Source organism: Tenrec ecaudatus, chromosome 8 (assembly GCF_050624435.1).
Source record: "Tenrec ecaudatus isolate mTenEca1 chromosome 8, mTenEca1.hap1, whole genome shotgun sequence".
Lineage (NCBI taxonomy): Eukaryota > Metazoa > Chordata > Mammalia > Afrosoricida > Tenrecidae > Tenrec > Tenrec ecaudatus.
Genome location: NC_134537.1, coordinates 61,473,919 through 61,488,647, shown reverse-complemented (window position 1 = coordinate 61,488,647; position 14,729 = coordinate 61,473,919). Strand labels below are relative to the sequence as shown.

Below are 14,729 nucleotides of genomic sequence, written 5' to 3'. Positions count from 1 at the left end.
CATAATCAGCATACCATAAATAATTATAAAACTATAATTATTGCTGGGTACTTAGTACCTTACAGACATATTCCTAGCTCACAACAACCTTATGAGAATGACACTGTTCTCCACCATAAGTCTAAGTAACTTGGTCAAGGTACACAGCTAAAAAGTGTTAGACTAGAGCCCAATCCAGGCAGGTGGAGTGAGAGCACGCACTTAAAACCGTGGTGCTGAACTCACCCACTCATTCTTTTAATACAGAGCAACTTGAGGGATGATATTTTTCTCACTCAGGAAAATCACTTCCATTAGCTTTTTCTGCTTATACTAAAGCTTTATCCTGGCTTAAAACAAATGTCTATAAATAGGCATTATTGATTAACTTCCACAGATGTAAAATGATCCTTATCTGTTTCTGGTAAAGTGCAAGGAGAGGTCTAAAGGACTAAGAATTCGTTCCTTATGTCCACTTGGAGCATAACCATATGTGTTGCACAAGAGCGCAGAGTCATGAAGCACTTGTTAGAAAGGGTGCCACTGATGAGCGTCAGGAGGAAAGGTGTGGGCTGGCGCTGTTTGGCACCCTTGAAAACGACAGCAGGCCTGTCAAAGGCAGATGTCTCACTGTAATTGTTTGCCAATGCAGTAATGATTTCGTTTCAAATTAGCACTGGAGAGTTCTATCACAAAGTTGTCTGTAATTTCTAACCATAACCTCATCAGTAAGTAGCATCCAAATGCCAAGCTATGTGAAGGTTTTTTCTTTGTCATTATTCAATTTTTGAACAATTTTTTCAATAACTGCATATTTTGCTCACCTGAAAGATGTAGCCTCACTTCTTTAGTTAGAGTATCAGGTACATACTTATATTTTACTGAGTTTTATTGATTTACCTTAAGAATGTATATCTTCGCTGTCATTGAAAGGATTCACCAAAGCCCTGTACATTTTATTATTCGCTTGTTGGTAAAGATTGCATTGTGTCTTTCTTTCATATTAGGCTTAATTATTGATGCTTTTGGAGAATTAAGAGACCAACAAGAGCAAGTCAAGGAAGACATGGAGGCAAGTCTCTCCATTTCTGATTTCCCTGTTTTGGTTGCCTTTATTAGACAAATAATCCGAACATAGGAAAATGAGAAAAGGGATAAGAAATAAGTGTACTTTATTTGAATAGTGTACTTGTCTCTGGCCCAGGTCAGTTTCAGGTGTATGGTGTTGAAAATATTGCACATGCCGAGAGCAAAGCAGTATCACCTCTGCCTCCCAGGACGAGAGTGACTGTTCACTCCAAAATGCGACTCGCTGGTGTGAACAAGCAGGCAGAGAAGAGTGTGCTGAGCTCTCTATAGCAGCCAGCCATGAGTATGACATCTCTGGTGTTGGTGATTAATTCATTCCTGAAGCCTCTGAGAAGAGCCCTTAACAGGGGAATCCAAGCCAAGGACTGGAGTTATGTATATGTTCCCATGTCCACAAGTCTTTGAAGGATTTTTGTCCGAAATGGAGGGAACAGTGTACTGGAGGAAACTGCCTTAAACCTTCCTCACTGTTGCCCTTTTCCAGAGGTGTCATTCCCATTGTGTGCTGTAAAAATGCCATCTTCTGAGATTATGAACTAAACCCAGAAGATGAGAAAAGCCGTTTTTGTTTTTTTTTGCAAGCATAAGTGATTCAGGATGACTGAAGCATTAAGCTCAAGAAATTATTTTGGCAAAGGCAACCAGCTACTGAAGAATGTAATAACTCATTTGGCAAATTTGTAGCATGTTGGAAATTTTTTTAAAAGTGTTTAAAATGGGCAGCAATGAGGTAATGGAATTAGAAAACTGTGCTTTAAAACGTGAAGCACAAATTAAAATATGGTAAGACCAGGAATAGGGAAGTGGTTGTCAGCATTTTTAGGTTGTGGTTTATTAGTCGTTTGCTAAGATAATCCCACAGGGAGATTAGGGTAATAGATAGATTCAAAGGAGTTGGCAATGAGCCCAATATAGAGGATAAAGAAAGGAACAAAGAAGAGTGATAGCTAGGTTTAAGCCATAAGCAAGCACCCGGATGGGTGGTGGTATACTTACCTGGACTGGATCGGCCACAAGGGAGAGTAGATCCCTGAGTTAAGTAGAAGATTCCTGATGAGTTAGGTTTTGAATCTGTTAAGCTTCAGAAGTAGCAAACTGGATAACATAAATGCTTTATAATTCTCCCAAAGTCATGAGTGGAGCTTATCTGTCATCAGCAGTTGTTGATCAGTAAAGCAGGAATCATTTTATGATCATCTTGATTCTAGGTCCCAGAATCAAGGGATCATAAACACACCTTGGGTGGTATAAGGGAGTGAGTAGCTACAGTCCCACAAGGAAAATAATGATAAACTTCCTTTCCATTGGTGATGGATGCAATTCTAATCCCAAAGTAAAGGGCAGATCTCTATAGGTGCCCTATATCACCTTGATGGACAAGGGTGTGGTTGGGAGTAGGACAATATGAACAAAGCAAGTCCTTCATGCTTAGAGATGCCTTCTGGCACATCCAAGGGTATTCTTGGCTATGCCTTCTGGAGCATATCCAAAGGTACAGCGGTGATTCGATGATAGAATTCTTGCTGTCCATGATTTAGAATCAATTCCAAATCAGTGCTCCTTATGTGCAGCCACCGCATATTGGTCAGTGAAGGTTTGACTATTGCTACAATGCTGGACATGTTTCAACGGAGATTCCATACTAAGATGGACTAGAAAGAAAAGCTGGAGGTCTGCTTCCAAAGATCAGCACAAAAGCCTTACAAATCATGACTAGGCCAATTGGTGACATCATATGGATGGCACAGAGCGGGCAGCATTTCCTTCCATTGTGCACATGGTTGCCATGACTGGCTTGGTTTTTGCTGTTAGCATTATGTGTATAGGAGCACATAAAGTTTTTCTGTAACAGTCTGGTGTTCGGCCCTCCACAAAGGGAAATACACTGAATCTCTTTCCCCCCCCCCTCCCCCTGGGTTGTCAGACTGCCTACAGCTGGGTACCAAATCTATGGACTCAGTAGAAAATACATTCATTTCTACCAATATAATTGGTATCTGAGCAAGAATCACTAGACTAAGAAACCATCATTTAAGTTACAGAAAATAAAGGCATTGCTTTTTAGTCATAATCGTTCTGCACTCAACTACATCTGTCATGCCTTGCTACTTACACCGATGGACATTTAAACTTATAGCAAAATATAGTCGTTTCAATCATTACATTTGTATTTATGTTCTTGGCACAACTATCCTTTCATTCGCACGTATTGAGAAAGCAAAACAGCTAGGTTTGGTACGATAGGTTGTGCACTGGGCTGCTAATGCAAGGTCTGCAGTTTGAAGCCACCAGCTGTTCTACCAGGAAAACATGAAGTTTTCTTCTCCTGTAAAGCGTTATAGTCTATAGGGCAGTTCTATAAGGCAGGCTACTCTGCCTTCTGGAAGTCCGAATTGGCGCAATGGTGGTGCAGTTCTTATTACGAGGTGGACTCGAGCCCATAGGTAGTGCAAATGGCTCACACACTTGGCTACAGAGCAAATGGGGTGCAACCAGTGGTGCTGCAAAAAGGTGGGGTGGTCTCCTTTTGAAACACGAGGCCTTGCAGAGCCCATGGGGCACAGCTGTGCACTGGTATACGTGGACCACAAAGCCTTAGAATTGACTCCACAGCAACTGGTTTGTTTAAGGTGTGAGTTGTGTTTTCCTTTTTTTTTCTGAACTCTGACACTTTTCTATTTCCTTTGCCTTCTAGACAAAATGTTTCATCTGTGGCATAGGCAACGATTACTTCGACACAGTGCCACATGGCTTTGAAACCCACACTTTACAGGAGCACAACTTGGCCAATTACCTGTAAGTGTGAGCCACGCCCCACGTTCATGAGTTCTCCTTCAGCTCAGGAAGCTTGGGAAACATGAGCAAACATGGCTCCTTTTTCTTTGTGTTGGCATTCTGGCTTCAGATAACTTCTGCAAGACTGATACCTGGTCCCACTCTTTTCCTCTGAAATAGACGCACTTGTGGACTGAGGTTGCACTTGTGTGTGGAAGCACAAGAAAACGTTGCCCTGTTCAAAATAGGTCAAGTTCCAAGTAGTTCATAGCCCTCACCACGCTGCTCTTCCTGTGTTTTGACTGAATCTCATATCAAACAGGAGAAATGGAGGGATGCATTATAGATAAGCAAATGGGCTTTGCAATGAACAGATTTGTAACTTTATGCACATTACTTTACCTTTCAACATCTAAACCCATTTCCTATAATTGTGACTCCTTACACATGGCGCAGAGGTGTGTATTCAGATGCACTGAGCCTGGCACATAGCAGTTCCAAACATAGGGAACTTGCTCCGTGCTTAGAGTTCATCTCTCTTTGAAACCTAGTTACTAAGAAGCTTAAGCATATGGTCGACACAGCATGTTTGCTGTGCAATTTGAACCTATTCCTTTACAATTAGTATCGACCATGAGGGGAAGTGCATGGACACATTGGATCAGCAAGACGGCCGGCCCCTCCACACAGTAGAGCATCTGAGAGCATCTGAAGGCTAATATGACAGTTTTCTCAGGGTCCAGCTAAAGAAATACATTTAAATCCTAGTCTTTCAACTAATGCATCAGTGTATTTCTGTAGTAAGCTACTGAAAATGCAAATTATCTAACCAGGAATAATGAAACTTCAAAAAATCAATGTCCCAAAATTATTTACAGCAGTAGAAATGCCGTTAGGAAAATATGACATGAAGCATTGAAGAAAATGATTCTATCAAATATTCATAAATTTTTTGTGGAAAAATAGACTTTGATGAACATATTTTCTGGTAAAATGAAAATTGAAAAAAATTAAAATAGATTTAACTATACTTAATTGAAACTTGATCGGGAAATTAGAACTCCTCATTAAGTTCATCTTCACTTTAAATGCATCAGCATCAATTCTGTTCTGACAAACAAGTTTCTATTTCTAAACTGAAGCCCAAGTATCTGCAAGGTAAAAATCAGCCATCAGCTCAGAACAGCCAAGTTAAAAATGCTCCTTACCTGTTGCTGGTGTGATTTAATTATTTTTCCAAAAACTGTACTTATGAAAATGGTGCAAGAAGGGCACCACATCCAACCTCTGCTGTCTGCCCTCTTATCATGAGGCATGGTCAGACATGCCTCCACACTCCATCCTCCTTTACCTATGCTGACACCAAGCATTCTTCCCAGGACACTCTACTTCTGTGCTAGCTTTGATCATTCATGTAATTCATTGTGAAGGCCACACAGAACTCACAGACAAAACTCAAAATTATGAGGCTCATTAGGGAAGTTAACAAGTTACCATACGTCAGGATCAGTAAACAGTAAGGATATAGTCATTGGTTCACATCAGCACTTCCCCTCAGTCAGCAGCCACGCGCTTCCCTGGTCCTCTTCCAGTCAGTCACTGTTCCCAGGGCTCCTCCTGCTGTGGTCCAGGAAACCTGCCTGCTGCTTTGCCTCACAGAGGTCGTAGGAACAATCTCTACATGGTTCCTCTGCTCTGTCTCATGGTTTCCTTGCCTCAGCCTCCAGTGCCTCTGACCTCAGCCTGTGTACCTTCAGGCAGATCTCAGCCATGCTCTCTAGTGACTTCTGTTGATGGCCCTAAGGTGTATATAGATATATCCCACCTTAATCCTGTTCATTAGAATAGCAGATAACGCTCTTCAGAATGAGTTTATAGAGTCCAGAATTTATCAAATAGATCACATAAGGAATTATAGCTAGAAGGGCCATATTAATTAACTACATCTCATCATTTGTGTTGTTTTTTTTTCTTGCTGACTGTAGCTCAATGCTGGCACATAACATGTAAAACTTGTTTCCTGTCTTTTTAGCTGGTTATTTAATCGGTTTTTTAAAAGTCTCTCTGTCTCTGTAGGTTTTTCCTGATGTATCTCATAAACAAAGATGAAACAGAGCACACAGGTCAGGTAGGTAAATCGTGTGTACAAGTTCTCCATCTCTGAAAGAAATAATAGAATTCTTATAGGAAACGAAATATGTGCGTTAAGCCTTATGGGAAGAATCACCTTCCAATATCCTAATTTTGTTATCATATTATAAAATGCATATCTTCTTGGGTGAGTGTGTAATATTTGCTTTGGTTGGAAATAATTCTAATGTCACACAAACATGTACATATAGACATATAATGTTACACAAAAATGTACATAGAGATAACAGATGATTCCAACTGAACTACAGTTCAGTAGCATTGTCAGTTAAAAAGAAATATATTTGAAAGTGACCCCACTTCAGCAAGAGTTTAATTTGAGGTAGTATAATACAGTTAATAATAATAATAAATTTTTAAAGAACTCTCAAAAACAAATGACACAAAGACACATTCTTGTGTTTATTATATTATTGTCAGAATGAAGATTCATTACCTGTGTGTTTATTGTTAGAAGTAAACAAAGCCTGATACAATTAGTTGGAACTCCATAGGTGGTATATACTCTTCGTATGCTCAGCTGATGAGCAAAAGGTTGGCATTTCTAGTACACTGAGAGTTCCCGCAGAAGAAAGGTAGAGTGCTTTAGTTCTGAAAAATCATCCATGGAAAACCCAATGGATATGGTGAAAACCAGATAGTTCCCAGCTATCAAAAAGAATAGTGTCTGGAGTCTTAAAGGCTTGCTTTCAAATAAGCAGTCATCTTAGTGAGATATCAACTAAGCCGACATGGAAGAAACATGCTAGTCTGAGTAAACCAAGGAGGACCAAGAATACAATCCAAATCTGAGTGGGGGAATTATATCGGCGCTTAAATAGTGAAATTCTAGTTTGCAAAAAACTGGATAAAAGTGGTGTCCAAAATACTTCATTATCCATACACAAAATAAGCCTCCAATGATAGCCTGGTTATCAGACAGAAAGTATCATAGAGATGATTTTAGTAGAGTGAAATGAAGATTCTGATTTGAGTGATTAAAACCTTATCATTTGGTCTCCTTTTTGACAAATTTTGAATTTTCTCTGGTTTTCAATATCTTCCGTTCTCTTCAAACCTGGGATTTATCTCTATGGTATCTTGTTATTGTTGGAAGCCTTTTTGACTCTCTGTTATGTATTTTTCCAAGCTTTTTGTTTTGTGAAACCCAGAATGGGTGAATCTATAGAGACCATAACTAGGATGGATGCCGTTACTAAGGAGTCCTAGGGAGGGCGCAGCAGGGGAGTTGGGGGGTAACAAGAAGGAAGAAAATGTTTTAAAACTGATTATAGTAGCAAATGTACAACACTTCCTGATATGATTGGTATGGATTATATAATGCCTGGATTCTGTCCTAATAAAATATTTTCTAAACAAAGAAAAGGGAAGAAACCCCTGTGGAATGCATTTCTGTACTGACACACATGAGATTGCCATGAGCTGGGTTGACTCCATCCCAATAGGTTTGTAGTCAGGAATGATCTAAGTCTGGCTGTCTTCAATCATGTAAGATACTTGTAATAAAATTGAATTGCTTTTTGTTATTTTATAGTAGCATACATTTTTAGGGAGAGATATACTGTTAATATATTTTCTTTCCTTTCACAGGAATCTTATGTCTGGAAGATGTATCAAGAAAGATGCTGGGAATTTTTCCCAGCAGGGGATTGTTTCAGGAAACAATATGAAGACCAGCTCAACTAAGCTCAGATACTCCTGACCTCCACCTCTAGAAACCAAATCCTCTCTCTCCTCTCTCTCTAGACTCTCTCTCTCTCTCTCAGAAATATTTTTCCTGATGTTGTGAATAGCCAAGGTTGCATGCTTTTGGGGAGCATTGCAGCTGTTTCTGAAAGTGTGGCTGCAGCTTTACCCTCACCTTATGTATTTATTTTGGGAACGGGAACAGAAGAATAATCCAAATTCATACACAGACAAACAAGGAACTCTGGAAATGAATCCATTCTGGATATTTGTCTGTCATAATCCAACTAGACAGATTTTCTTCTGAGATTCTGGACATCTTCTGGAACGATCGATATTTTCCAAGAAGTGTGGTTCCGCATTCTCCCAGTCTTTTTAGTTCATCATTCTGAAAGGAACTCGCAAATGGTCGCAGAGCACTGGGGCACTTCGTATACTGCTGTGGTCACCAGTTGCAAAGAGAAATAGTGCCTTACTATCTGTGGGTTGAGCTATGCAGAAGGAATGTGCATGAAAAAAATGTTTATTTTCTTTATGTAGACTCCCCTCCCCTCCCCACTTAGACGGACTGTGTGAGTTGTTTTCATTTCTTCATTCTTTTCTTTGGTGGGGAGGGTATGGAAAGCGGTTTGTGTGCACCTTTTTTACAAAGAGTGAAGACTCAGGACGAGAGGGGCCTCTTCTCATTCAGCTTAATTCACATTTACCCTCCCCTATGCTTTCGCTTTTATTTTGGTAATGCTCAGATGCAAGGTAGCAACTTTATGAAATCTTTGTAGGAACACAAAAATACTGCAGAAAAATACACGTTGAAAATAAATAATTCATTGCATGTTTATTATGCAAGTTTAAACAAACAACAAAATCTTCAGAAGTACGCTGATCAATGTGAGAGAACTTTCATGGTAATTACAGTCATAGTAATAAAGTAACGTGGGCTTAATTGTATCTTTGGATCCAGTGTCATCAACCAACAATGTGATACATATTGAACAAGACAGTCTTCCCCCCCCCTTTTTTCTTTTTCTTTGGCCACCTGTGAACAGTGCTTGATTAAGGACTTCTCATCAGGCTGCCATATTTTAATATCAAAGCTGAAGCAATATCCATTCAGGGATTTCATCAGTTGCATAAAAGATGCTACTATAAATCACTCCATTTTGAGTCCTTTTAATGTAATGCTGATCTTTACAAATAAAAATATGTCAGATTCAGAATGGAGAAAGGTCATTTTGCAATCATTGGAGCTCTTTTATTACAACTCTGCTCGTTAATTTTAAATTGTAAAACTGCTCTGATTAAACTATTTAACTAACTTCGCACTTTCTTTATTTCAGTTATGTTCAAGTGGGCATAGGGTAATTCTAAACCTTGTGGTGCAGTGAAAACCTGAACATTGTCAGATTTTCTTATCTCTAAGCGAGTTTACATGGAATTGTTATGGGAATTAGATTCTTTTATCAAGAGAAAGAATTATGGTCAGAAAATCTAGGCAAAGATGGAAAATTTTATTATACCCACTAGAGGAAATTCATGCTATGATCTAAAACTTAGGGAGGTCTAATGACAAAAATAGCTTAGCTTGCAAGAGTGCTGGGGGAATTTAGAAGTTCCTGGGGGGAGCTCTGGTGGTGTAGTGGCATTGGACTGCTGTCTGCATAGTCAGCAGTTCGAAACTGGCCTTTCTAGTCCCATAAAGAGCTACAATCTGGAAACTCACGTGAGTGTCAGTATGAGATATCATTCACTCGACGGTAGTGAGTTTGGTTTTATGGGGCATGTGGGATAGCTGACATAGGGAACAAGGGATTCTGGGATATGTAGTCCTAGGGGTGAAATCTAGTCCACAACTTGGTGACAGTTTTCCATCTCTGAGCCAATAGTTATGTAAAATGGCTTAAAGATTCCATTAAGAGAAAGCAAAAAAACCAAACCCAAACAAAATATAGGCACTTCTCTGTGATCTTTTCCCACTCAGTTGTAGAAAAGAGCCACTTGCATTTCTGTCTGTATCTAGTTGTCTTCTGCTCCCTTGCCTAGTCTCAGAATGATGGTGCTTCAGTGGTAGAATTCTTAGCTTATTCACACATGGATGACCCAGGTTCAATTTTTGGCGATGCACTTCATGCACAACCACCACCCAAATATAACTCTGATGCTGAACAGATTCAGTGACACTTTCAGAATAAAGCCTACGAGGAATGTTTCTAGAGGGAAAAAACCCTAAAGATAAAATATATTTTATACAGATCCCTTTATAAATCCTAAAAAGTGCAAACACAGAAAGACAGACAGACAGACAAGAAGAAAGAGAGAGAGAGAGAGAAGAGAGAGAGAAAGAAAAAGAAAAAGGAAGGAAGAAGAAAGAAAGAGAAAGAAAGAAAGAAAAGGAAGAATCATATGGACGAGGGAGACCATCAGCATAAGGGCATATGGTATCCAAATATGTGACAGCTACATTTATATAGAATGTAGCATAGTGATTACACATTCAGCTGTGATCTGCAAGATAAGCAGTTTGAAACCACCAGCAACTTCGCTGGAGAAAAATGGGGCTTTCTTCTGCTGTAGAGAGTTACATTCTCAGAAACTCACATAGGGCAGTTCTACCCAGTCCTCTAGAGTCACTAGGAATGGGTATCAACTCTATGGTGGTGAGTTTTGGTTTTGGAAAACAGAAACTTGTCACAATATCATGATTGACAACAGATCAATTCATCACAGGCAAAACTATGGAACTATGATGGATACATACACTTGAAAATTAGAAAATTGTACAGTTTTGAGGCCCTTAACCCATCTTGGTTGGGGGATGACTCATAATCAGAGGACCCTAGCACCCCAATTTCAATCAAGAGTTACCCAGGCAAGTGCCTTGGCTGGCCAGGGGAGGAGCAGCAAACATACTCTGCCTAAGGGAAAGCTGTTTCCATTGCCAGTCAGAAAGAACTCAATGAAGGCTTTATGGGTAAACTCACCAGAGACGTAGGACTCCCACTGTAAACCTTAGACTTCCACAACCTAGACTTCCACGAACCTAGTGCTCAGAATTGAAGTTCTACTACAGCAAACGAGGCCCGTTAATCTACAGAAACCAACCAATGAAAAGCCTTTGGATAACCAAGATCTGACTTCATTGTGCATGAAGTCAACTCACTCTAACACCACCAACAAGCAAGTGTATAACCATATTTATAACCATGGAATCACCCGACATCACAACTCACCACCCTGAAAATTATATATATCTTCAACACATTTCTCTGTGGTGAATTATAAAGATGTCTTGAAACCCTCCAATGAAAAGAAAAACGTCTCCCTAAATGTTTACATACGATTCTTATATTAGAAAGTGCAGCACTCCCTTGCTGAGAGAAAATTTGTTTCCCACTTCTATAATTTTCCTTATTCATAGGAAAGAAACTTGGTACAGCAGGCCCAAGCCCACTACCATTGAGTGATTCTGACTCAAATTGCCCCCTTTAGGTACTATACAGGTACGGACAGTCTCTCCTTTTTTTACAGGTACGGACAGTCTCTCCTTTCTCCTGCAGAGGAACTGATAGCTTCAAATACCTGCCCAATGTATAACTTCCTATGCCCCCAGGACGCCTTTCAGTATGCTAGTAAATGGCATGTTAAACACACCACTAATGAGTATTTTCTATGAGCCAGAGATGAGGCATTAGTAACATGTCATCTGATATTTTGCAATTTATTGTCCCATCACCCAAGCTATGGCACGTAGATTTTACATTTGTCTTTCAGTATCATTTTTATTTGCAGAAAGGAATACACTTGCCAGCAGAATGGGAATTTCTGACCCTGTTCAGGGACCTGATCTTATGAATAAAATCAATGAGGTCAGCTCCATGAAACATCAAAGAGCACATTCACGGTGCCTTGAAACCCAGCAGAGGAAACACAGTGGAGAGGAAGAGTCTGTTTTCAATATATAAAGTCCACGGATCCTTTCAGCTTTTCTTTATATTACCAAAATCAGAGTTGACATCCCACAGCAGTACAGGTGAGAGTTAAATGAACAGACCCATGCTTGCAGCCTGTGCTTTGCAGACTAGAACAACAGACTCTCCTGAATCATTACACTTGACTCTACACAGAAGAGTGCTGGCAGAAGTGATCAAGGAGAAGCAGAGTGAAAGGGGGAAGGGTTAGTGGAAAGGATGCTTCCCTCAACCAGTGAAAATTCCAGTCAGTAAGGAGGAAGAATAAAAGACAGAATTCTGTCACTTTAGAAAGACTTCCTAGCCTGTTCAACATCTGGGGATACCTCTTCAATTCTTTCTTAACACCTCCTAAAGTGAGGAAGTGGTGGATTCCATCAGCATTATTAATTCTCTAGAAAAATGTCACATTAGCTCTCTAATACAATATGGTTTTTCCACTTCTTTGATTAAACACAGACTCAGAGTATCCTTACCAAAGCTCAGGAAAGTGAATGTTTTTAAACAATTTTTCATTGTGTAATATTCAAACAAATGGAGAATATGTTAATAAACACCAATGCATCTTGTCTTCCACTATTCTTATTTTATCTATTCTTTTTGCATCATCGCCCTCCCTGGAATACCATATTTGATCAAGCTTTTTCAAATAAATGTTAAATTAGAGTTAAAACGGAAATTTTCCAAATGCAATGTAGTATATCTAAATATACTCTTCAATGATAGTTGGTCATTATTTTTCAGGTACAGGAGGCAGTTGGTTCTTAGCATCACAAAAACTCTTTTTTTGTTTGTTTGTTTGTTTTCACAAAAACTCATTTAAAAGTCATCAAAATACTTTGTCCCTGACTTAAAAATTTGTATATAAACTGTATATTTTTCATTTTTAAATTTTACTAAGGAAATGTTCATATGGTGTAATTTCTGATTTTCTTATTGAAGATACTGATATATTAGGGGGCTTCAAAAAGTTGTTTTAAAATGGATTTGAAAGGTAATGTAATTTTTCACCAGTTTTTTAAGACCTCACACATTCCACTTGAAATCCAGTTAATTCTACCGATACATGTCAGAGTAGAATTGGGCTTCATAGAGATTTCAGTGACCAATATTTAGAAGTAGATAACCAAACCTGTCTTTTGAGGTGCCTCTGAATAGATCACAACCCCCATTACTAGTAATGTCTTTTGGTGGTTGTGAGTGATAGTGTCTCATTTACTCTGAACTCAGCAAAAGAGAACTTGTAAAAAAATGTATTTATTATATGTATCCAAACCTGTAATTCGTGTAAAATTGAGTTAGAAAAGACATAGACAGTTTATATGCTTCACAAATTATTTCATAAATACTCTGTTGTAGAGATAATAACATCACTCATCTTAACATTTCTGCCCATCATTCAAAATTATCTGTGATATAAACTAGCAAGCGAACATCCCTAATTTTGATATTAGTGCAAGGATAGCCCCAAGGTTTTTTAAGAGCAATAAATGTCAATAGAATGTTTCTTTTTTTAATTTAATCATTTTATTGGGGGCTCATACTACTCTTATGTCAAGCACATTTGTACATTTGTTGCCCTCAGCATTCTCAAAACATTTGCTTTCTGCTTAAGCTCTTAGTATCAGCTCCTCATTTTCCCCTCCCCACTCCCTCATGAACCCTTGATAATTTATAAATTATTATTATTTTATCATATCTTACACTGTTCAATGTCTCCCTTCACCCAATTTTCTGTTGTCCATCCCCGAGGGAGGAGGTTATATGTAGATCCTTATAATCTGTTTCTCTTTTCTACCCCACCTTCCCTCCACCCTCCGGTATCACCGCTCACACCACTGGTCCTGAAGGGATCATCTGTCCTGGATTCCCTGTGTTTCCAGTTCCTGTCTGTACCAGTGTCAGTGTACATCCTCTGGTCTAGCAGGATTTGTAAGGTAGAATTTTTAGAATTAGAGGAAAGTTGTATGTTTCATCATTGCTACACTGCACCCTGACTGGCTCGTCTCCTCCCCATGACTCTTCTGTAAGGGATGTCTAGTTACCTACAGATGGGCTTTGGGTCCCCAATCTGAACTCCCCCTCATTTACAATGATAGGATTTTTTGTTCTTTGATGCCTGATACCTCATCCCTTCAACACCTGGTGGTCACACAGGCTGGTGTGCTTCTTCCATGTGGGCTTTGTTGCTTCTGAACTAGATGGCCACTTGTTTGCCTTCAAGCCTTTAAGACCCCAGATGCTATATCTTTTGATAGCCAGGCATCATCAGCTTTCTTCATCACATTTGCTTGTGCGCACATGGGGTATCAGTGATCGTGTCCGGAAGGTGTGCATCATGGAATAGCATGCTTCTTTTAAGAAGACAAAATTTAGGGTTAGATTAAACAAAAATATGTGAGTAAGTCAAAAAGTGTTGCCACAAAAATCATAACAACATTATTAAGCAAAATATAATGTGATTGTGTTGATAAACCTAGTCCAATAGGCTTCTGAAGAGAATAGTTCCATCTCTCTAACCCCCAAAGAAGTTTTCCCTGCTACATTTACCCAACATGAAAACGACAATTTGGGAATCCTTAAGGGACTCAAACATGGCTTATTTTAAATGATTTTTGAGTTTGGAGAATAAAAGAGAAGTCTGAGAGGCAAGATTAGAGATGTGGGGCAGATGGGATAAAGTTTTCACACAAACTTCTAATAGGACACTTGGACTACCCTTGAAGAAGGATCAGACACAATGCTGTGATGGAACACTATTCCTCATGACAGCTTTCCTGGACTTTTTCTCGCTAATGCAGTTTTCAATAGAAAACAAAACAACAACAAACCCAACCTCTTCCTAATACACACCTAATGATCATCCTGTGTCATTTGAGAAACGATCATGAATGCACCTCAAGAACCCCTGAAAACAGTAGCCATCACCTTCTGAGCTGACCTCTTCACCTTACATTTACCTATTCCATCAGATCACCTTGTTCTCTAAATTGTGTTACTTAACCCCAAACACATTATATATATATATATATATATATATCTGTATAGTCATTTTTCTTATCTGATGTTATGAATGATTCCATA

At 39.1% G+C, this 14,729-nt stretch overlaps 1 protein-coding gene across 1 annotated transcript in view; it reads left to right on the top strand.

Annotated features, from left to right (window-relative positions):
• RYR2 (ryanodine receptor 2) overlaps nt 1-8,856 on the top strand; it is an 819,632-nt gene extending 810,776 nt beyond the window's left edge. The window contains exons 103-106 of the mRNA XM_075556394.1: nt 987-1,051; nt 3,764-3,864; nt 5,920-5,971; nt 7,585-8,856. Coding sequence (XP_075412509.1) covers nt 987-1,051; nt 3,764-3,864; nt 5,920-5,971; nt 7,585-7,680 — 314 coding nt within the window. The 3' untranslated portion in view covers nt 7,681-8,856. The remainder of the gene's footprint in view (nt 1-986; nt 1,052-3,763; nt 3,865-5,919; nt 5,972-7,584) is intronic.
• Nucleotides 8,857-14,729: the final 5,873 nt, after the last annotated feature.